The following is a 23417-nucleotide window of genomic DNA, read 5'->3' on the forward strand; positions in this document are numbered from 1 at the left end:
GCCAAGTAGATATTCTCACATCTCCGGTCAACACTCCACGTACGGCCACAGGCAGCTGAGAACTGGGCATCCCGTCCGCTCTGCCAGACATAAGCAGTTGACCGGCTGATTAGTACTACGGTGGGTGACCACGTGGGAATCCCGGCTGCTGTACGTTTTTCTTTTTGTGTTTGCCATAGTAGTCGCAGATCATTCTCCCTTTTTGCTGGGCTTACCAGATCGAGCCACATGGTGTAAAGCTCGCAATACCGGCCGAGTGACACCGTCGATCGAACCGGAACGCTATCTTGTACAAGTAAGTTTTATCGTATATACCGAAGATCTCTCTACGTGAAACCGGATTGAAGCGAGCCACCATGGGCAGGTTTCCAAGTGAGTCAAAGTTCTGACACATGGTGTGTCTGCGTGATCTTCATGTTGGGAGGATCATCCGATCGACGAAAGAGAAGCTCTACAGTCGTGTTCCAACAGTCTTGAAACATGCCAATAGCTGACAAGAAAAGATATTGTATGAATGAAGAAGAGCATCGCGAACATACACCTACCACGCGGTAAATCCTGACATGACAGCGACGGACCAGACCGAAGTCATCTGTCCCACCTACCTCGCGCAGAGAATGTTCATGACCAGAGGTCCATGGATCCAGTACATCGTAAAAGCCGAGTCAAGTCGTGCGTATAAGTATAGTACATTCCATTGACCGCCACGTCCTGACTGGGTGCCAAGTGACATATACCGTATTCGGCACGCAGCGGTTCCATCAGCAGCGATGACATATGCGCGATCTCACGTTTCTTCCCACCCCCGAGACTCGGAACAGAAAACCTGGAAAACGAGTCGTCTCTCGTGGGAAGTGTTGAGGCACAGGACCAGGGCCAAGACCTTACGATATTGTATGTGTGGGGCGCGCGAGCGAGCGAGCGAGGAGTCGGTGTAGCGTTGGCTGTGCGACGACCACTTTATTGTGCTCGCTCCTCATCAGCATCATCACCATCGGGCGTGAGCCTTTGCCTGGGTAGTAGTAGCAGCTACGGTAGTATTGCGTCTTTTACAGTGCACAGGAGACAACCGGCAAGAGCGGAGCGAGGTGGGTTGTTGTGGCATGTCGAAAAGTAGCGCATACTACCTACCTACGGGCTGCGTGATAATTATTCTGATTTATACAAAAGACGAAGATCCATCAAATAAAAGATAGAGCAGCAAAAGATCAATTTAGTAGGCTTGGTATGGAGGTCTAAAGTTGGGAACGAAAAGAGCCAAAAAGAGATATTGACAAGAGTGGGGTTCGAACCCACGCGGTTTCCCACTGCGGAATTGTTGTATATTGATAACGATTGGAATCGTTACGCAGTGTACCTAAACGCAGCGCCTTAACCACTCGGCCATCTTGCCTGTTTCGATGATGTTGCGCCTATACGCCCACAATATATACGTCGTACATCGAGGTGACATGATCATTCATTACTCCTCTCATCAATTGCCGAGGAGTTTGTCGCATATAATGTTACGGGGTCTTAGTACGAAGACCCTGTTTCCTAGGGCTCGGCTAAGCCTCGCTTCGGAGCGCTCCGGCTCCGCACTTCGCTATTTCTCTTACTCGTTGGAGGAAAGCCCACCTTTCCTCCTTATCGAAACCTTCGTGTATTTAGGTAGACCCTTAGGTAGCATTCCTAGGGCTTTCCCCTAACATATAATAGGTCATTTGGTGTTGCATGCTGATATCCTTAGATACTTCTACCATCACAGTCCAGACATATGATGTTATGTGTGATGACAATAAATCATCATCGCGCCCATCTTATCTTGTGAGCGCAATCTGGATTCTATGACTCGAAACCGTATAGGGCTGAACAGCTAAACTAAGGTACGATTATCAGGGGGCGAGCTCAATGTAGGAGAAGCAAAGACCGAAGATGTGGGTCAAGGCCAAAAACAGCGTTATTATTCAGTATCACACCAGAGGAACGCACTATGAAAGAAAGAGCATGCTTGGAGATGTTTTGAGAATGTCATTTCGCGTACGTCATACAGGCGTTCATTTTCCTTTCAAAAAAAGCCCTACTAAACCAAAAGAAAGCGCAACTCGTGTGAACCATAAAATCGTAAGGTAAAACTAATCGCTTTAATCATCAAGCGAATAGAAGATTGAACAGAAGAAAAAATAGCAACGGAAAAGCGTCCGCAGAAAAAGGTTATAGAATCCGATAAACAGAGTCAGGCCTGGCTAATGCACTTGGGGATCCCATCACCCGGTCGAGAAGCGTCATTCACAGCCCAAGCCTAAGCGCAAAGCCCGAGGTCATGCCAAAAGCCAGAACCGTGCTTGCGCCATTGCTGTTGCGCAACTTAGTACGGCGGACGCAACTCCACTAGTGTTCTGGCCCATGTTTTCTCTCTTTCTGAGCTGCATGCATGCATGAATGAATTTGAGTCATCCCGGGTGACCGAGGTAGCCAATCTTCACGCAAGCTGTGTAGCATGCCACACGTGAGACCATGAAGATTTGTGCCCCTTGCGCCTTTGGATGCAAGGTACTTGTGCTTGTACTCAAGTCGGGAGTCGGGCCGCTGCAGCACACGCGTGATGTGCAGATTTCTCCTGATCGTGGTGGACAAGGAATAATCATTCGTTGTGTTTCGGTGATGCGCCACCCACCATGTCGGAGGTGGTTTGGTCGTCGACGATATTGCTCCTTGTCGTCGCAACCATCTGAATAGTGGTTGTGGACGTGCAATTGCTTGTCGAAGGAAAGCATAATACTTGAGAAGTGAAAATAAGTAGAGAGGAATAAAGTCCACTCCAAAGAAGTAAAAGGTTCATTCTTTTTGTTTCCCAAGGAAAAAGTGCGCCGTCGGAGTTCCCCAGTTGTTGATGCATTTTTGCCCGTTTTCCGATTCTCAGTAATATCAATGTCGAGCTTGATAAATGTCGAGATGCAATTAAATATGTTTGCCAAGAAGAAGATGAACAAAAGCTTCAAGAGAGCTTTCTTCTAATAGACATAGCGCGCAGTCTGCTGATGGGTGATGTCGGAAGAGGCATCGACATCAACGAAGAAGTAGTCTTGCTGCTGGAATCGATACTGCTGTTGCTGCCATTGCTGCTAGCAAAAGAAGACGATGAAGAAGAGCGTTGTCTTGGTTCTGCTAGACATTCTTCCAGGCTGACGTTTGCTTCTGGCATCGATGGCTCCATGGATTCGTCCAGCAGCTCGGTGAATTTAGACATGGTCATTTTGTGTGGAGTGAGTGAGGGGTGTGTGAGCAGTAAAAAGTTTAGTCCGACTTGCGAAATCGGTAGGAGATCTGCAGCCTTGTGTCGTATATGTATCCAGACAGGTAATATGTGTCGAGTGAGTAGTGAGGAAGAAGAGTGGTAAGCGATTGATAATCAGACAAGAGGAAGAAAGAAGAGTCTCGGAGGGGGGATATGTAATCCAGGGCGATGGCGAGAGTGACTCGTACAATTACTGTACATACAAATCGACTATTGACGGTTTCGATTTCCCCTGCCCTCTCTTTACTACGTGCAAAGCGTACAAATACTACTACGGCGCACACGCACAGCCTGCAGGGTCCACAAACCTTATTCTTTTCCTACCAAGACACGGGCCACGCGGAAAGTCTAAAAGGCTCCGTTTGAGGACCCTTGTCGCACATCATTGGGCACGCAACGGACCTTTTCTGGGCACCAAGTGCGCGGCCCTGTGGTCGATGGTCTTTAGAGGCTTGGGTGACACGACTAGAACAAGAAGACCCACACGTGCTTTCTGCTGCGTTGTACTGCCGTCGATGACGATGGTTTCTCTGTTAAGCAGACCCTTGCTGATCTCCTCTCGTGGGTGGTGCGCGCGCGGCCCCCTTTGTCTTTTTTTCTGCTGACCTTTCCTCAGTAATGCGGTGGCATTTCTCTGGAGACGCGACACGACGACGCTTGTCGCACTCGCTGGAATAGGTTGAGGCCTTGTCGGTGGATTGATTTTCTGTTACATGCGTCATAGGTTTTTGGTGCTGACGGGAAGGATCGCAGTGCCATTGGGTCCTTTTGCAAGGGATCTGCTATCTACCTGTTCATGAAATTATTCTCCGTGTCGTAGCACATAATCTGTGTGTGTGCGTGGTTCCTTGCTACCCCTTCCGCCCGTACCGAACAATATAGTAGAGTCGACTAAATAACGCTCTAAACGTGTTTTTTGCTCTGTCTTGCTATATTTCAATTGTATATACAAGTGTCCATCTATGTAATGCGACAGGGTACGACAAGCAATACAAGCGAGCCGTTGGTGTCGTTAACGTCGACTAAACAGCTCTAACGGTTTGTTCTATTCACATGCATCTTCTTGCAAATGCGCAGGACTGCCGCGCCTCGGTCAGTAAGTTGCAACAGGACGGACAGACAGACAGACACCACGACGACAAGGCGCAGCAGTGGTAGAATGTCATTGTCTTCGCATCTTCGCAATCGTTCGTAAAATTCGCGATTGATGTTCACTCTGTCTTCTTCGTAATAGACATGCTCATCACAAACCGACTCCAGTGCGGTCACGCGCCTGCGCCCGCGCTGCGCATTCGAACCATCGTCATAGAGACAAAAGCAGATTGCGCGTTTCCATATATCGATTTCTGCGTCTTCCCTGATGCCTACACAGCGTTTTCCATATACCAATATTTTATTTTATTGCTGCCTACGAATAGCGGTCACCTGCGCATAAAGAAGCGAAAACACCGCCTGCCTCGTGGCCCTTTGACCAAAGCATATCAAGAAATCATTCCAAGCTTGCCCGTGTAGGAAATGTAAAACCATCTTTGACGCACATGTGACAGTTCTAGACTGCTAAGCGAAGGTGCGCTCACGTGCTGGAGGAGCTGAGACAAACTCACATGTTGTCTTTGCTCTGCTATTCTGCTGCCTCGTTTCGTCGAGTTTCTGTAAAGGATGTCGCTGTATTTCTAATCAGTGGCTATTATGGACTAATACTGTATCGACGACTGACCCCGTCCCCCCTCCGTTCATTCGATATGTCATATCCCTTTCCTTTTCTGCCCTCTTGTACACAGAGTAAGGGATGTGTGTTTTCTCGGTCCATCACAGAAACAATGCACTCATATTCTGGGGAAATGTACAGCACAGCACAGCAGCACAGCACGGCACACCACCTCCACGACATCAGGCTGGAGCTTGGACAAAACATGTCACTTTTGCAATAGGTATGAAGGGGAGTAGATACCCGTGGCCTTTTGCGTAATGTACGCGTACTATGCCACCACCAAACAACGATCTATCCTTCCCGACGGGATAGGATTACGACATAGCACAGCGAAATGCGAATCAACAATAAGGTTAGTCGGAAGGTATGTATTTGTACTGTACTGTAGGTTCGTAAGCAGACGACGACAGAGTTCGAGGGAACAGAGCTTTTGCTGAAGACAATATGAGAGTACCTAAAATACCTTAGTGGTCGCAAGGGAAGCTGGATTAAACCCAGGCCGAGAGAGAGCGAAAGCGCGGCATGGCGGGATCCCGTTACTGTGCAGCGTCGTCTGCCTGCCTTGCTGTGAAAGGTGTGTGGCGACGGACGGGTGTTCGGTAGGCTGGCGGCGGGTAGGATAAGGCAACCTGAACTTAACGTCCCCTAAGGTACTGTAGCTACCTAGCTACCTGAATAAGGTACGGTACTGTAGGCAAAAATGACGGGAGGTAAGGCACCGAACGATGTCATCGTTCCGCTGCTTTATTGCCGCCTAAGGTACCTGATGTAATGTACCTTACCTTACCCTTTACCCTTAATCTCTTCCTTATTCCGAACCGTACCGTGGATTCGAGATCAATAAGGTTAGGTAAGGTAAGGTAGGTAGCGAAGACAAAGAGGGACAAGAACGCCCCCCCAGCAAGCAGCCATGACGGCATATCGTCTTTTTCTGGTCTATACGTCAACGAAGTTTGTAGTGCAAAAGGTTATGCGGAAGATACGTCGACATGTCTTTACATGACCCTGTTCAATCTTAATGAGGTAGCCAAATAAACCCTCGGCGAGAAAACCAATCGTTTCATCGCTCGAGACGGAGCCTGTGCTAAGTCGTGACGGGATGAGGCTGGCTTGTATACTGCGATATTTTGTCAGGGACAGGTTCTGTGTTTATGCTTCGTAGACGAACTGAGGATGTGCATTAGGGTCAAGGAGAGAGGACGGCGTCGGAAGTTGATGGATGTTCACTTTTACATACGGTGTGAAGACGACGAGGATGAGAGGGGGTCATATACTGTAGATTGTGAAGGGTCTTGGTTCGTATAGTCTCATAGTCCCATGTCCGCTAGGCTGTGGACAAGTCTTCATCATGATTCACAGACTTCGAACGGAAAAGATTCAGATCTTTTTGAATACAGAAGAGGAAAAGGAAAAAAAGAAAAATCCTTTTTCGTCATCATCTTTTTTATGACATGAAACTACTATTTGTGTTTTCGCTACACTGCAGCCTTTTATCCACAGCTTCGAGAAAAAAAAGAAACGCTTGCTGTAGATCAACGTCTTTGCTGCTGCTGCTGCTGCTGTTGTTGAAGCTGTTGTTGCTGCTGAAGTGACATCTGAGGCATTTGTCCACCGAATCCAGGAGGCATCATTGTGCCTGCGAAACCTCCTGCTCCTCCTTGTTGTTCGATGGGACTTCTCATGCCGCCGAGTAGAGAAGCGTGAATTCCAGGTCCGTCGATGGGACTTCCGATGCCTGATCTCATGCCAGGTCCACCGGGTCCTGCGTTGCCGCCGGCACCACCGCCGTTCATCAGTCCAGGAGGACTCATCATACCGGGCAAACCAGGGAAGCCGGGCGGTGGAGGTGGCATGCCACTAAAGAAACTGGGAGGTGGTGGACCCGGGGGCATGTTTGCAAAGAACCCTGGAGGAGGAGCTCCCATGCCTGGCATACCCTGCATCGGACCCTGAGGAAGACCCTGTGGAGGAGGAGGTCCTTGTTGGGGAACGTGTCCCTGCATCTGCGCAAGACCGCCAGGCCCTTGCATCATGCCCGCAGGAAAATCAGCCGCTCCACCACGACCGCCTTGCTGCTGCTGTCTGTTGTCGCCAGGGTTGCCGCTCTGTTGTGGAGGCTGGAAGATGCCAGGAATACCAGCGAAGCCCGGAGGATGTCTGATGCTTGGGTTGAAGCCAGGCGGCGGTTGGGGTAGTCTTTCACCTCCTTGAGGCGGAGGGCCGCCCATGCCAAACCCTGGTGGAGGTGGGCCGGCGAAAGCCAGATGCTCGGGCAGAGACTGAGGAGGCGCTTGTTGTAGAGGCTGACCTTGTCGGCGACTGTTCTGCATTTGCTGTTGCTGTTGCTGCTGCTGCTGCTGCATGTGGGCCTGATGCTGTAAGATTGCAGGATCTTCAAAGAAACCAGGAGGAACACGTTGTTGCTGACCCCTGGGCTGAGGCTGATCCATGCCGCGGTCGTTCTGGGGTCCCAGGTTCATCTGCGGGACACCCTTCTGCATGAGTTGCTCCTCGAGTGCACCAGGAGCGCGACGAGGCTGTTGAGGCTTGGGAGCGTGAGTCTCGAGAGCCGGCTGGGCCGACTTTCTCTGCGGCGGCGGCTGATCAAGAAACAGTTGGAAATTATCGTCAGGTCTGCCTGGCTGTCGTTGAGCTTGGTTTTGCTGTTGAGGCTGTTGAGGCTGCTGGTTCTGCGGCGCACTGCTCTTGTTCTTGTTGGCCTGGTTGATCAAGTTCAGCAAGAACTCAGAGTCCTTGTTGAGGCCGCCACTGGGAGGCTTCTGGCTTCTTCCACCAATGCTCATACTGTCAGGAGTCTGTTGCACCTGTCGTGATTGCGGAGGCGGTTGATCCATGAATGGAAACTGAGGTTGCGAGTGAGAAATAGACTCGGAGCGCAGCTGAGAGGGATTCGGCGAGGCGACATTGCTGGCAGGATCACTGCCACGAGGGCCGGAGAACCTTTTGTCCTGGGACGGCAGAGTGCTCATAAAGGCATCCATACCCAGACCAGAACCTGGACGCATCGAAGAGGACGATCTCTTGTCGACAAAAGCAGCAACGGTCCCTTGCTGAGCAGCAGAAAAGTCGGGTAATTTGTCGGGCTGCTGTTGTTGTTGAGGCTGCGATTGCGGCTGTGGAGGAGGAGGGGCGCCGAACAAGGCAGCCATACCACCTCTCTGAACCGGCGAAGACACACCACCCTGGCCGTCAAATGCAGGAGACATGGTAGGTTTGCCGAGCATAGCCATGATCCGAGCGAATCCTTCCTTGTCCTCGCTCGAGTCACCGGTAGCTTCAGCGGGAGCGGCAGCGGCAGCTTGCTTGAACATGGAAGGCGACGAGGACAGGGGCTCGTCGAACTGGCGGGAGGCTTCCTTCGGCGCAAACATGGACGCAAATCTCGACGACTTGGCCTTGCTTGTCGTGCCGGGCGCCTTGGGTTGTTTGTTGCCGCCTTCGACTGCGGGACTCTCGAGCGGTCTGGACTGTCCCCAAGTGCCGAAGATGCTGCTCAAGCCGGCGTCTTGGGCGACAGGTGTAGCCGGAGTGTTGGAGGGTCCGCTTGATGTGATTGGTGTGGCTGCGACATCGGGTGAAGCGACTTGATCTGCCGCCTGAGGCTGAGACTTGCGCTTCATCGATTCCTTCCACTTTTCGAATTCGTCGGCTGGCCGTGACGGCATACCGTCTCCCTCGATCGAAGGCTCGTCCATCCACTCGGGTTCTCTCTCGACCCGCCCATCTCTGCCGTGGTGGTTGTTATTGTTCTCATGCTTTGCTCTTTCGCGATCTCTCCATCCTCCGCTGCCACGTTGACTCTCGCCGAGTTTGCTGGTCTGGCGGTCTCCGTCTCTTGTCCATCGCTGATCAGCTCTCGAGCCGTAGCCGTTCCGTCGCACGCCAGAGTCCTCTTGAGAATCCGTGTTGCGCTCTCGACGGCCGTTGTGTCTCTCGCGATCTCCATTGCGCTCCTCCTCGTCCGCTAGTGTGCTTCGACCTGTGCGCCAGGCTGCCCGATCTGACTTGAGCGGCGTCGAGTGTTTGTTGCTGGAAGTGGTGGTGGCGCCGTCTTGGAAGAAGCGCGATCTGGTCGGGCCGGGGTTGTCGTCTTGATCGGCAGCGTCTTCGGCCGACTTGTCGTCGGTGGTGAGTCTGCTGAGGTTGCGTGACGAGGCAAACGACGTCTTTGGCGGGCCGAGGACAATGTCTTCTAGCAGGCCATCAGCTTGGAGTGTGCGCACGAGATTGGTAGCGACCCTGGACAGGTCTTTGAAGTCTGACATACCGCTACCGGGCATCGAGGAGCGAGAGGTGTGTCTCGTGGATAGGATAGAGGGTCGCTGGGCGGTGAAGTTGCCCATCTGAGAGACGGCGCCGTCCTCACGCATACCGTTGCCGTTGGTGTTGCCGTTGACATTCTGAAGACGCGACTTGCGCTGCCCGTCCCGTTGCTGACTGGGCTGGGTTGCCTGTTGAGCGTCTTGAGGGATTTGTCTGGTTGGGTGATATTAGTACACACAGAAGCTTGTAAGATCAACAGAAAAAGGCATACTCTAGCCATTGCTCGATAGAAGGAAGCTCGTCGGGTTTCTTGACCAGCGGAGAGTCGCGCAGAACCTTCAGCTCGTCTATTGTATATCTCGACATGATCGAGGAGCCGCCTGGTCGGGGTGAGTCCCAGCGGCGTCGTGTGAAATATGTCGCAATATGTGAGTTGGACGAAGGTAACCAGAAGGACGTGGTTACAGCGACGCTGATTCGATTAGAGATGAATGGTCAATTGATTTGATGCTGGTTGCGGTGATTGCTCAGTTGGCTTGCTGGCTTGGATCAATCTCGTCTCCTTATCGTCGGGTTTAATCTCAGTTCGTCTTGATACCCAAAAGGTCAAGGACTTGTTTCCACCTGGCCACGGCGCTGAATTGCTGTCCGAAGAGCGAAACCAGCCACTGTCTTTTAGAAGAAGGACAGAAAGGACAGCCCAGTCGGGCTGAAACGACCAGAGCGCGCGCTCTCGTCTTCTGCTGTTGTACACTGACCGCCAATGAACAGACGACGATGACAGTGTCAAATCCCGATGATGATGTTGATAATGCTTGTCGCAATAGAAGCAGTCAGGGCAACAGGAGCTGAAAGTGTTGTAAGTAATGTCCTCTCGATTGCACTGCTGCCGTCAGAGTCCCAAAAAGGGCAGTTCAGCTTTCGCAGAGTCGCCAAAGAGGAAGGAGCAGCAAGCAATGGCGCCGAAAGACAGAAAGTGGATGAATTTCCGTTGAGCTTTGAAATGTGCTGTTTGTGGTTTTATGTGTGCTGTGCTGTGCTGTGCTGTGCTGTGCTGTAGCTGTGCGGTTGCAATAACAGTACAAATGTGGATAGCTGGTCGTCTGTGTGTGTGTGTGTGTGTATGTGCTCAGGTGCTTCTGCGTCGTGTCCGTTGGAGAAATGATGGCGCGATAGATTCAAGGGAGCGGAGCGGACGATGAGGGGCAAATCAAACAAGACCCAAGCTTGACTCGAGTTTGTTTCTCTCTCTTCTTTTGAGCTCTGCTGTAAATACTAACTTCTGTATAGTGTTGTTGCAGCTTTTCAGGCTTCCTCTTTGCTGCAGCAAGCTTGTTCATCAAGTTCGGGGGGCCGAATATTAAACGACCTGCTGCTCGCCTCAGTTGAGCTCGGTGCTGTTGCTGCTGCTCTGTGTGTAAGACGAATAAGGTAGGTACCTCAGGCAGACGGAACGGGCGTGTCTCTTTCCTACGAGAGCTAGCTTGAAGTAGGACAAGTTCTTCTCGCTCAACAACTTCCTAATCCAACAATGTGAATGCTTTTTGTTCTTATTCTCATATGCTACTCCAGAAAAGCAGATAAATCAAGAAGAGAAAGAAAAAAGAGTATAATCTGTCTCTATCAAGTGTATGTGTATGTGTGTGCATCCATTACTCTATCATGCAGCTCCGAGAGACGAACAAGAGAGCTGAGAGCTTGCGAGTCTGCTTTCCCTCCTTCTCCTGCACCCGCTACTACTACCAAGTGGCACGTGGGGGCCAGAGGCGGGGGGATTTATGACACGATACCTGACCTACAGCAAGGCGAGCGCTACGAACATCACAGTACCCATCACACAAAAGCTGAAGACGAGTCAAGTCTGCCTGAACCGATCACGAGGCCTTCAACGTCTCTACATGTACATCTGAGTAAAGTAAAAACATGCACCATACAAATATTAGTGACTCTAGGTCCCTTCTGTCTTCAATAGACCATCTCCGCTTTATAGGCCTCCCAATCCATGCCTTTTACTCGTTTCAATAAATCTCTTCGTCGTCCCTTCATGATTCTCGTACAATACCGACACTTGATCTATCAAGATACACCCCAAACAGCTCCTAGCCACCCGCCTCTACCAGCTCTGGCGAGCCCCTTTACCAGTTCGCCAATCTCAACACCGTCCACGAACGCCGCGAGATCATCCGCGCCAAAGGCCTTTTCGTATGCCATTAGCCATGCCTCGGGCTCTCTAATCTCCTTGTCCATCGGTTGTCTTGCCTGAATGGCCGCCGTGTATGCCGCTCCGGGTGCCGCGAAGAGCGATGGCACGTTCTCGCTCGGTCGTCTTGCGGTACTGTTGGGTGATGAAGCATATGCATGATGTGGCTCCCTGACGGCACTGCCGCCATTCGTCGATGTCCATGATGTTGTATTGGGAGTGCCACCATGAGGAGAGGAATGAATTTGCCCTATGCTTGGACTCGTTGCATCCGCTGGTCGGAAAGAGTGGTGCGCGTAGTTTGATGGCGTTGACGGCGAGGACGAAGGCGGTCCGTAGGAAGAAAAGAAGCGGAACTGCGCAGAGTTGGCCTGTTGTCCTTGACCTGCGGTCGTGGGAGGAGTCCCTTGGTTCGATGTCGCTGCCGACAGAGCCGAAGCGGCTGCCGCCACCGAGTTGATTGCATTCCATCGTTCTTCTTGCTGCGCATGCTGATCGCCTGCGTTGTGAACCGCGCCCTCTTGTTTGACCCCGGGGCTGGCAGCATCAGATCCTGGTCCAAAGGACATGCCACTGCTTTGCTGTGGGACATCTGCCATTTCGGTGTCGCTGTCGTCGTCTCCGCCGTCGAGCTCTCGAAGCACCCTTTCGAGCAACACTCTTGTGCTTTCGGCATCCGGCGGATGGAGTTGAGCGGTAGCTATGCTCTGATCGTTCCATATCTCGCGCTCCCTGCCGTGCATCATCCTAGGCGCGCTGTCGAACCACGCTGTCCGTAAACGTGAGAAGTATTTGCGAGACCGCTTGAGTGTCCTGAGCCATCCGTCGGCCATGTGGAGCCTTGTACGCATGGGTCCGACCATCTCCAAGGCCTTCCGGACCGCTTCCGCACCGTGTGGGATATGATCCTCACGGGCCGGGTTCGCCCGTCGTAGATAGCCGTTCGTGTCCATCCAGGGGAAGTTGATCACGTAGACTCCTAGCAATGCCACGTTGTACATTGCGAATCCTACTATCGGCGTCTCGACAGAGACTCCCCATTCTTGACACGTCTGCAATAAATCAACAATGTCTCGAGCTGCCGAGAAACATGCGCGACCGCCTTCCTCCCAGAAGCCTGGAGGTGGCACGGGGTCGGCGATCGATGGCCGCGTCACTCCGTCGAGAGGACCTTGCGGTCTTGCGTGGCGGAATGGAATGAAAGGCAAAAACTCGCGATAGAGAAGAATATGGCATAACGAGACAGTGACGTGTACCAGCGCGTAAGGGCTTGAAGTGCGGATGTTGATATGTGCGGATGTGTTTTGAGGAGTTAGAAGATGTTGTCTGGGTAGAGTTGTCCGGAAGTCTTCCAGGGCTTGGCGTAACAAGAACCATTGAGATTGGCGGTTCCATGGTGGTAGAGCGTCGCGTCTGTTCTCATGTCAGCTGTTTCTCTTTGGTTGCTTGGCTGGACCATACCTTCTGCCACCGGCGCACGCCCAACTGACAACCTTGCCGTACATATCGAGAATCTTGATGTAACGACTGACGAGACCTTCCTCGGCCCCAGCCTCCCATTTGCTCTGCTCATCCGCGATTTTACCATTGAGCCCGTTCGAGGAGAAAGATTGCCGTCTCATGTGGTCGTTCATGACCTCACCGAAAATTGAAGCTCGACGTTGACCTTGCACATCTGAAGCTGGAGGCGTATCGGGAGATCTTTCCCCTAGCATCAATGTACGGACAGGCTCGCCGAACAAAAAGGCTTGCTCGCTTGCCGGTAACTGGATTCGGAGATCTGCCGCGTTAAGCGTCTGGATCCGAAACTTGCCATTGCTCAGATAGCGGTCGAGTATGAAGCAAGCCCAGAAGGTACGTCTCCGCACCTCTGCTTGAACAAAGACGTCGTTCGAGGAGCCAGCATGGAAAGATGCACGCGAAGAGGGGGGCACAGCCACCTTGCCCTCATCGTTGAGTGGCATACACCTAGAAAGGAGAGAATTGTCTAGGTCAAGTTCGTAGTGTAGACCCATGGCTTGAGCAGACCTGATGGCTACACCGAGAGAAGCCCATGCTCGCAGGCCTCGATTCATGCCCCAGTCATGGACTGCCAACATGAGGATGGCTTGTATCATTTCGAGGTCACAGATTCCAGGGGTGTCACGGGTGGCTGCACTGATGCGAGTGGTGGCTGCTGAAGCATAAAATTCAGAAGCGGTCAAAGGGTTGCTGGGACGATTGTCGACTGCCGGAGAGTGATGAGAAATTAGCTTGGGGTGAAAACGTGCAGTCAAGGCCAAGAAAGCAAGTAAGAACTCGTTCGAAGCCGGAGGCTGCACGGCTGACCCCTTGTCACTCGAGTATGGCTTGTACTGAGGGCCGAGATTGTTGGCCTGTCGTAGTGGCTTGAGAAAGGTAGGCGGATGGATAAAAGGTAGATCAGTCGAGAAATGTAACTGAAAAATATCGAACTGTGATTCGTCAATGCTGTTTTGTCAGGGAAACAGAGAACGACTTACCAGTTCTTGCCATACGGAAGACGTAAGTAGGCTGGGATCTAGAGCATCCACTGAAACACTGGTCGGCTCCGCCACGACTGGCACAGGCTGTCCAGGTAGACCTGCATTGCTCTTCCGATGTTGTCTGGGCTTCCGGGCCTGATCCTTGTGCGTTAGTAAAGAAAAGTAAGTATGCACAAGACAAATTACCTGATCTTCAGTCAACCCTTCTGGCCTGGACATCTGACCGACAGCGCTCTCCCTTCTCTTTCCACTGCTGACGGGAACAGGATATGTACATTCCCTGCCTCCCGCTTCGCAACTTCTACAAGCCGTACCAACTCCACTGTTCACACACTTGACCTTGGACCTGCGACAACGCACACAGGCGATCGACGAACGCATCCTGGCCTGCGCATTTCTTTGACTCGACTGGGCTGGTTGTTGCTGCTGCTGCTGCTGCTGCTGCTGTTGTTGTTGTTGTTGTTGTTGTTGTTGTTGTTGTTGTTGTTGTTGTTGTTGATGCTGCTGTTGCTGTTGCTGCTGAGATTGTTGACTGGCATGCTGAATGTCTGGACCAAGCAGTGGAAGAGCCGGGCTCGACTGCGATATGCTTGGCAATCGTACCGGAGTCAGATGATGATTATTAGGTCGTGGACTTTTTCGAGGGCGAGCATCGGAAGTATTCCCATACGAGTCACTGCCCTCTGAAATGTCGTCCGAATAGCGACGTTTGGGGGAAGCTGCGTTGACATTGAGCCCAGCGGATGCGGTAGTCGCGGCTATGGATGGTGATAGCGCGGGTTGCGGTTGGGGTCGCGGGGCTCCTCCGGCGGGCCCGGAGAGCAGATTCGACAAGGCAAATGAGGACGAAATGATGGCGACTTGCGTGAAGCGCGTCACGACTTATTCTCCTTGTCTTTCACGGGCGTGTATAAGCAAAAGAGAAGAACGCAAGATCATGCGAGTCCACAATGGAAGACAAGAGGGAGCAAGGCGTGATAGCGGATTCGGCTATCTAGACGCGAGATGCCGAGCCGAAAGCTTTCCCCACTGCGCCGGACTTGAGGTCGGGAGATCGATCCGAGCTATCTCCTTGTCTGGCCTGATGATCGGCAGGACAGGAAACGACTCACAGGAACGACAAGTTACGGAATCTCGTTTTCGAGGTACACTGTAATAGTTGCCCCGTGGAATCGAGGACAAGAAGTATGACAGAGCCCGGATGGGCTGATGTTGTTGTTGACACCACAAGACGCACTGTATAATTAGACGAGTAAAACCCTGACCGTACTCTACTGTACACGCACGCCCTCGAGTCACTCCACCTACTCCCACTGAATTGACTGATCCTGAAGTCTAAACGAAGAGCGAGAACGGCGATAGCAACGACCAGGAAATCTACTAGGTAAGTCGAGCCCAAACATTGACCAGCTTTCCCAAGAAACGGCCCCACATCGGTCCGGGTGCTTCTAGGAGGAGCTACGAACGGTAAACCAACTTAGAGCTCTCATGAACCGGGCAAACCCTCTCGAATTGCATGTGAGGGCTCGTCATAACGATGATCACCGCCGTTCCCCACGTCTTTTTCCTATATTTCTGACTGTGACCACGTACCAAGGCATACACTTTTCTTTCCGACTGATTATCTTGATTGTCGCCATGATCTGAGTCGTGCGAGCTTGGCCATGACGTCCCTTGCCGTCTTGTCGTATATTGCTGCGGCCCGGGTCGCCTGGGTCTCGACAGAAAACCCCGCAACTGGAGTCTTTGCATTCAAGCGGTGATAACCCTCCACTCGGAACCGAACCCGCCGTTAAAGAGCAGCAGGGCAGGCGGCCTTGGGATGCGGCTGGTACGCAATGCCGACCCCGTCCTTGCTTGACGCTTTGACCGATCTTCGCTCCATTGCGGTCTCAAATGTCTTGAGGTATACAGTTGGACTATCAACCACCGAGTGCTTTCGCGTAGTTTGATTATGTGACGGGCAATTCAGCGCACGGCATCACAGTGACAAGCGATAATCGAGCAGGACAAGACAGGCACAGCGAGTATGAGTCCTGCTCATCAATGATTGATTTTGTTCAGCAGTGGGGTCTCTTTACGGTAAGCACTAGCCCACGTGACGTATCTAAATTGTCCCGACGAACGCCATCTACGACGGAACTCTGCCGATTAGGCCGTACGGAAGGATTTTTATCCATTCCCGTCCTCTGTTCCCAATCTAGATTAGAAACAATAGAGACATATCCGCAGATGCAAGATAGTCACCTAGTGTCAATTCACCTCGCGTGTTACATATACGAGAACATCTGCATATCGACTTGCGCTGATCGTGTGACATGACTCGTGAACAGCTTCAGTTTTGTCATGTGTGCAACATGACTAGCATAATGAGTCTCTGCACACACTAATCTTAAAGAAACGTCATAGTCCGGAAGACTGATCGACCAGGCCTCTCATTATTTTTCTTCACTGACCACCATTGAAGGAAACCCTTGGTAGACGCTCAAGTATCTGCAGTCCCGGCTTGTGGCTGCTGGGCCTCTCCCTCGCTGAACTGCTGGACAGCTTGAGCTTCATGTGGAGACGGCAGCGACTGCTGCACCAAATCAGCCTGAGTCTGCACCGGAGCCTGAGCCTGCTGCTTTGCCTTGCTTGCAGCAGATTTGCGAGGCGCGCGAATTCCTGCCCCCTTTCTACCACCACGTTTGTCTCCTGCCGCTTTTGGGCTACCATTGGCGAGACGAATGTGCTGAGTGACGTCTCCAAAAGTTGCACCAGTCGGATGAGTAGTGTCTGTCATGTATGGTGACTGAATGCCTTCGTGGCCGGTGTCGCGTGGCGCACCCTCGATAGTAGGAGCGACGTTAGACACTCTGTCATCAGACACAGCTGTCTTCAACTGATTGTGGTGCCCAGAGTCCTGATTGAAGCCCATCAGAGCTCCCGGTAAGTCCCCGCTAACGGCAATCTGGTTTGGAATGAGGGACGAGGTCGACATTTGGCCAGGGAACCATGACTGTTCCATTCTAGCTTGGTCTTGCTGTGTGCAGTTTTGACTCTGCACTTGTTGGTGGACGGGATTGCCTTCAGAGACTTGACTGAACTCATGCTGCTGTGCACGAGCTCGGATGCCGCAAGAATTCGCATTGTCCGGCAATTGCGATGGTGTCTGGTGGACAGGCATGAGGCGACCCATGTCCCAAGACGGAATCTGATTAGGCATAGGGAGACGTAATGGGGCAGGTATAGGCTGCTGCAGTTGACCTTGATTACCAAGATAGGCCTGAGCCAAGTACGCAAAGATTTGTTGAGGTTTGTGCATGGCGACCATGTCCAAGACATCCTTGACGACGCTCATCTTCAAGGCATATACCTCCTCGGCCATGATAGGGTTGTAGAGCATCTGACGCGCACTGAAAACAGCAGATGTGTTACCAGATGAAGTGGTCACATTGGTAGACACAGCGGTAACGTTTCCAGATGATGCAGCCTCCGAAACCTCTCTGCTCATACGCCGGCGCTTGTTGCCTGGCTCATCGTCCGGAGTAGCAGTCAATGTGGCATTCGGACGGCGCAATGGAGTGATCGGACAGTAAAATGGCAAATGACCATAGGCATTGCAGGTCTTGCAGTAGACTTCGTTGTTCTTGCAGGGTTCCGGAAGGTGCTGGGTTTCTTCATCAGTGGGCAGTTCTCTCCAATCATTCTTGCAACAGTGATGCTTGCGAATGGGTTCAAGATGACAGACGGATCCTGAATAGAAGGTCGGGTTGGCTGCACTTACCCATGCATCGCAATTATGGCAGAGAGCAAAGTAGCGATAATCTGTCTGGAAACTCTGGGCTCCTCGATGACAGAAGTTCCATGAATGGCCATCATTTCTACAGACGGCGCACGCCACTAGAGCGGTAGAGCAAGGCTGAGGAAGATGGCCTGCAGACCGTTAGTCACATCCAATTTCATCGATGCGAAAACCTTTGAAGTACGTACAGGAGCCACAATTGTAGCATAAATCAGTCATGCTGGCTTTGCGCGGTGTTTTTGATCCTAGATGGACTTGGAATCGTACTTTGCAGTCAAGGAAAATAGATCAAAGCATCGAACAAGACATGGACGAGCTGATCGGGCAGGATGTGAAAGTCTGAGGGAATGAACAAAGAGTGAAGGAACGGTTAACAACTCGCACTCGACAAGATTTCATGTCATTCTCCAAAACTGGAAGTCGCGTACTGGTGCGTCTGCCTTGGGAAGCAGCGACCTCGTGTCGTCATCTCTAGACATCTCCGCGCAAATCGATAGTAACAGAACTGCTGAACTTCACCTCGAGCCGGCTCTGAGATGCCCTGCAACACTGCACATATGGAGTTGCATATGCGAAACTACTTGCCTTTAGCCCCGCCGCGTGGTTTGCCACGCGCACCTCCTTTCTTCTGATTCGGACCTGCGATTTTCCTCTCATATAACTTCTCCTTCCCAAAGCCTGCATCCGCAATCCTCAGATAGCTGGTTACTCCTTGGTCAACGACTGCAAGAATCACGTTCTTGTAACCGTTTCTAAATTTCTGATACATCTGTCCGCTCTCTTGTGGCGGTCGATACGGCGTCGAGTCTAAGAGCGCACCAAGCTGAGCAAGTGTAGGAACACATGTCTCTCTCGCGTTGACGACAGCTATCCGAAAGTCTGGTTGACCAGGATCACTTTTCTTGTAGGTAGTCGAGCCAGGCTTCCACAAATGGTAGGTGATCCTGAATGCAGGATCTGTGGGCGGAGAAGGTTCAGGCTTTCTTGCTGAAGGGTCATATCCAGGAACCAATGCTAAACGACGGTAGATATCGGCTGTCACTGTCAGTATGGTTGACATTTCTTACTACAATTTTTCAAAGACCTACCGTAGCTTCGATAACAACCCGGCTTTACCAAGGGGCCTTGTTTCTGTCGTTCTTCACTTGAAGACGTGCTCGACATGAAAAGATTCCTCAAGCCACCAGCCAACAAGCCAAGACTCCACATTGAAGCTGATGGTGAAGGAGGAAGGCAGTCTTCGCCAGGTACATCACCAGAGCTGTTCCAACTTGGTGCTCGATGAACGACGTAGCCCATCCGTTTGAGACCCGCATACACTGAGTATCGTTCGAACGTCAAAGCGCCTCCAGTCTCATCTTCCCTGCCGATAAAAGCTGCATATGCACCTTGCAAACTCATAGGTACTCCAAGTTCCTCGTTGTCGTCTGCACTAGGTGGCCACCTGACGTCAATCGTACCACGCTCAAGAAGATAGAGAATCTCCTCCGGCAAGAGCCATAATCTGTTGGAATGACCGTCTCGATGGCCAAGAGGGTCTCTGTTAGAAGGGTACACTCTACCCATGTTCTTGAAAAGTGGTCCTTTCGGATCGACAGTGTACGCCATGTTGGTTTCCGGATGATAATGGGCAACATTGTATCGTTTCGGTGCATGTGATCTTTGATATGATAATGCTGTGTGCATAGCTGCCCTAGACTGCTCTAAAACACTTGCTTGTAAATTCGTATGGTGAGGCTCAAAGTCCTTTTCACCACGCTTTGGAATTTTTGCATCATCGCTTCTACAGTATAAATCAGTATATAGTACACTTGAGATGATACACAGTTTTGACGCACGAGAATGCAAGCAAGAATCTGAAATCCTGTGTCTCATCTGATAGGTCTACGTCCTCTTCATGACTTGCGCCACGCGGTATCACATCCTCATCTACGTCGGCCATTGTATCCAAGGGCCGCACTGTGACAGGTATGGCCTGCTCTTTTCGCGCACGCCGTTATGATACAACGTCAGGTAGTTCCTGGGTTTGCAGAGACAAGCCACCAAGTCTCAAGCAAATACAAGTGTTCCTCTGATCAATTTGTGATCTTCAATAGCGGCATGTCTTTCACAAGAATATTTATGTCGTCTGGAAATCTTCTGAGTAGAGTGGTCCAAGCGCAAAACACCTTCAGACCAGCTCCTTGGCAACCTCGCGTCGCCTACAGTGCTTAGTTTTGTAACAGAATAAACACACGACGTACACTTCAGATCCTGTTAACTCTCACTCGCACTTGATTGACACCTTGTTAGATCAACTGTACGAGGCTTTTACTGACATTCAACCTGTTGGTAAAGTAATACACTATTTGAGGATATCACAACTTCTTTACGAGTTGCGTAACACCCAATTGACCACACCATTCTGACCTGTCATAATGCGCGGACGGGCAAGCCACGCCTTTGCAGGCAATGGCGGCAAAGGTCTCGGCAAATCAACCAAACGCCATAGGTAGGTCCACTCAAGGTATCGTTGAGCAACTGATGTTCGAACTATCCTTAGGAAGATTCTCAAAGATAATATACAAGGTGTAAGAATCGTCTTAGTGTATGCTCCATTAAGCCTGCTAATACCTATCGACAGCCGCCTTGCACGACGTGGAGGAGTCACGCGTATTGCTGCGCAGATTTACGACGAGATTCGTCTGACGCTGAAGCAGCGCCTGATTGAGGTGAGCATCACCACACCCCCGTTATGAAAATCATGTACTTACTTGTGGAATAGCTTCTTAAACAAATCGCCAATCTTCTTGGTTCGTCGCTTTTGTCCTATATCAATGCCCTGGGCGATTCTAACCATCTACAGAATCATCAGGGCCGATCGACACAGGTCGTAAGACTGTGACGGTCCAAGATGTTGTTTTCGTCCTGAAAAGGATGGGACAGCCTATATACGTATGCTCCGACCTTGATCAACGTTGATACGTAGCAACTAACAAAAATTCAGGGCTTTGGCGAGGGCGAACGCTAGTTGATATGCACAGAAACACGTCTGCAAGTGGCTATGCGTAATGGGTCTGGGCCCAGTTAAGTAATCGCAAGACTTGACTTGTAACATGGAGACTCGTCACAAAACCGCGCTGACGCAGGCTTGTCAAGTCATTCGCGAAATTGGTCTATCATCTGCATGAAGGTCTATCTTCCAACAGCGCGACTTGGTTGATTGTGAGATAGAAGGTTGGTGGAATTGAATAAGCACCAGACGTTGCTTGTATAACATACCTTATCGACCACCAACAAGAATCTACTTCACTGTGCAAATTCTTCCTAATCAAAACCAGGCCTTCATGCCCGCTCTTGCTCTACATGCGTTGTGTCACATCGAAAGACAAGTCAAGTTCACATTGGTCATTGCCAGTCTGGATGCCCGATGATTGTCGCACTGTCCCTTATAAACACGCACTTTCAAAATGCCAACCCAGTATCCGGTCTGGATTACACAGTAGCTCTTCGCAGGAACGTTGATCGAAGCACGGTAAAATTGTCTAGCTTGGGAAAAGAGAAGTTGCGACGCGGAACTATCGTGCTGCTCTAAGAATAGATGACACTCACACTTCGGTACAGAAAGTTATACATATACAAGATGGTAAGAGTTAGGACCATGAACATATATTGTCATCTCAAACTAAATAGGTTGCAAAGTTGATGTCAGAAACGACAGACCAAGAACGCATAGACGCTCGAACCATCTTCTTTGGCTTGGAGGGGCAGAAATTAACTGCCGCGTTCGATACTCGGTGAAGATGTTAAAGTCTTGTCAACTTTGTCCCTCGGGCAGTAAGATCAAAGTTAGAAAGTACATTACCGTCCATCGTCTGCGCTTCACAGTTTGACAGCATGCAAGAACACTGCCTCAAGAACACTGCCTCCTGAGTGTTATCCAGGAGGTTGTTCTAGTAAGTAGGCTGGCCGCCTGACCTTCGCGCCAACCAATGACATTTGATGCTCTCCATTGCTCTTGCTGCAGCAATGTCATGGACGATGCTAATTCGATGGTAACATGTTCCAGTGGGGTGACCCCGTTCGAGAGGCGAGAGATGATAGCTTAAGTGTATACTATTGGCCCCTGCTTCAATATATCCATATGCATGAGCTGCGCCATGCTATGCTGGCAGCCTGACTTCGTAAGATTGTGTATGGCATATGTAGCAGCTTCGCCGTCACCAGGAAACTCTTGGTTCATATATCACTCTCTCAAAAGTATTGTGACCTGACAGTGTCTCGACAAGAACAACAGCAATGGAAGTGGTTGGTGGCGTCGCCTCCGTAGTGGGCTTAGCTACTGTAGCTGTGCAAATCGCAGACAGTCTTAAGAAACTGAAAGACTTCTGCGATCAGGTAAAAGATGCACCCAAAGAGCTCAGAGACACTCTCATCTATTTGAATCGATTTGAGCAGCACCTCAAGAATGTATCGAGATTCGCGGACGTGGAAACAGTCTTCTTCAATACCCATAGCATTGGACCTTATGTTTCTTTATGTCAGAAGGCTGCAGAAGAAATTCTTCTAGTCGCCCAGAAAGTTGAAATCGATTTGACAAACAACAAGAGATGGGCTTCTGTGAAGTGGGTGCTTAGAAAGAGATCTATCCAAGATCTAAACAATAAACTCTTCAAAGCCCTGCAGTTGCTGGACTCTCAACAAATCCTCCAAATCCTCCAAAGCTTGTAAGTCTCCTGCTGAGAACCAATTTGATCGACGCAGTATGTTGAGAACAGCGCTGACAATGGTTAGGCCAACGATTGTGTATGAGGTTCGAAAGACGCAAGAACCGTGCACGACATCACGGGAACTCACGATTGAGAGCCCGCAGCAAGACAAGACACTTACGACCACGGTCATGTCTTCTTGCTCAAATGAATTTCGAGGCATCTCTGACCACCCGAGTAGAGTTTCAGTGCAAGGGGTTGCATTCGAGAGCAGATATCGGACGAAGTCGACGAACAAAAGAGCTCGCATCCAATTTCCCGCCTTCATCACTAATACAGTATTCGAGTTTTGCTATTCCCGCTCGCTTACAGGGTGGAATATAAACCTCAGAAGTTATAGGATTGTCCCCAGCAACTCACTTCTCTTCGAGCTCGCTAAGAGAGGTGATGTAGAGAGTGTGAGGGAATTGATCCAAACAGGACAAGCTTCTCCTTGGGATATTGACGAGTATGGCGCAGGCGCGATTGAGTACAGTCTTCAAGGTGATGTCTCTCGTTGCTGCGACTTCTTAGTATCTTGGACACGGGGAATAGACCCCACGCCATCAATACGATATCAAAGTCTTAGAGACCTTGCTGCCATGGCAAGGGATAGTCCTGATGATTTTGAAAGGGCATTACCCTTTCTCGACCAGGGGACGGAAGATGATCTGAAACGTTCCATGCTATACTATTGCAATTGGTACACACCATGGGCCATCCGTATGATCATGGAGAGACTTTACCTGCCGCTCTGTGATGGATCTCTGGCTGAAAGGATTTATCTCGCATTTGTTAGCCATATTTGGGTTTACCCCTTGATAACTCCAGATACAATGGATAACATTAGCATGGTGTTGGGCTGCGAGCTCGACGAACCTGCCGTATTAGAGACTATCCTGATTGACTCTATGTTCACCACGAAATACT

At 50.7% G+C, this 23417-nt stretch overlaps 5 protein-coding genes across 5 annotated transcripts; 1 reads left to right on the plus strand and 4 right to left on the minus strand.

The window, feature by feature from the left end:
* Window positions 1–6520: 6520 nt before the first annotated feature.
* Window positions 6521–9638, minus strand: AAFC00_001906 (uncharacterized protein; the record flags this gene model as incomplete). The annotated part of the gene is made up of 3 exons (XM_069341167.1): window positions 6521–9201; window positions 9277–9485; window positions 9544–9638. The coding sequence occupies 3 exons, from the start codon at window positions 9636–9638 to the stop codon at window positions 6521–6523; spliced, it is 2985 nt and encodes a 994-aa protein (XP_069204680.1).
* Window positions 9639–11348: 1710 nt separating this feature from the next.
* Window positions 11349–14357, minus strand: AAFC00_001907 (uncharacterized protein; the record flags this gene model as incomplete). Its single annotated transcript, XM_069341168.1, has 4 exons — window positions 11349–12885; window positions 12934–13925; window positions 13974–14111; window positions 14163–14357. The coding sequence occupies 4 exons, from the start codon at window positions 14355–14357 to the stop codon at window positions 11349–11351; spliced, it is 2862 nt and encodes a 953-aa protein (XP_069204681.1).
* A 2104-nt stretch (window positions 14358–16461) lies between these two features.
* Window positions 16462–17979, minus strand: AAFC00_001908 (uncharacterized protein; the record flags this gene model as incomplete). The annotated part of the gene is made up of 3 exons (XM_069341169.1): window positions 16462–17625; window positions 17743–17891; window positions 17949–17979. The coding sequence occupies 3 exons, from the start codon at window positions 17977–17979 to the stop codon at window positions 16462–16464; spliced, it is 1344 nt and encodes a 447-aa protein (XP_069204682.1).
* A 358-nt stretch (window positions 17980–18337) lies between these two features.
* AAFC00_001909 (uncharacterized protein) lies at window positions 18338–19702 on the minus strand (the record flags this gene model as incomplete). Its single annotated transcript, XM_069341170.1, has 3 exons — window positions 18338–18795; window positions 18849–19543; window positions 19599–19702. 3 exons carry the CDS (start codon window positions 19700–19702, stop codon window positions 18338–18340), a joined length of 1257 nt encoding a protein of 418 aa, XP_069204683.1.
* A 475-nt stretch (window positions 19703–20177) lies between these two features.
* Window positions 20178–20770, plus strand: AAFC00_001910 (uncharacterized protein; the record flags this gene model as incomplete). Its single annotated transcript, XM_069347960.1, has 5 exons — window positions 20178–20251; window positions 20303–20471; window positions 20525–20552; window positions 20606–20694; window positions 20747–20770. 5 exons carry the CDS (start codon window positions 20178–20180, stop codon window positions 20768–20770), a joined length of 384 nt encoding a protein of 127 aa, XP_069204684.1.
* Between the last annotated feature and the right edge of the window lie 2647 nt (window positions 20771–23417).

This window comes from Neodothiora populina (genome assembly GCF_041146345.1).
Source record: "Neodothiora populina strain CPC 39397 chromosome Unknown canker_contig_13, whole genome shotgun sequence".
NCBI classification, from domain to species: Eukaryota; Fungi; Ascomycota; class Dothideomycetes; order Dothideales; family Dothioraceae; genus Neodothiora; species Neodothiora populina.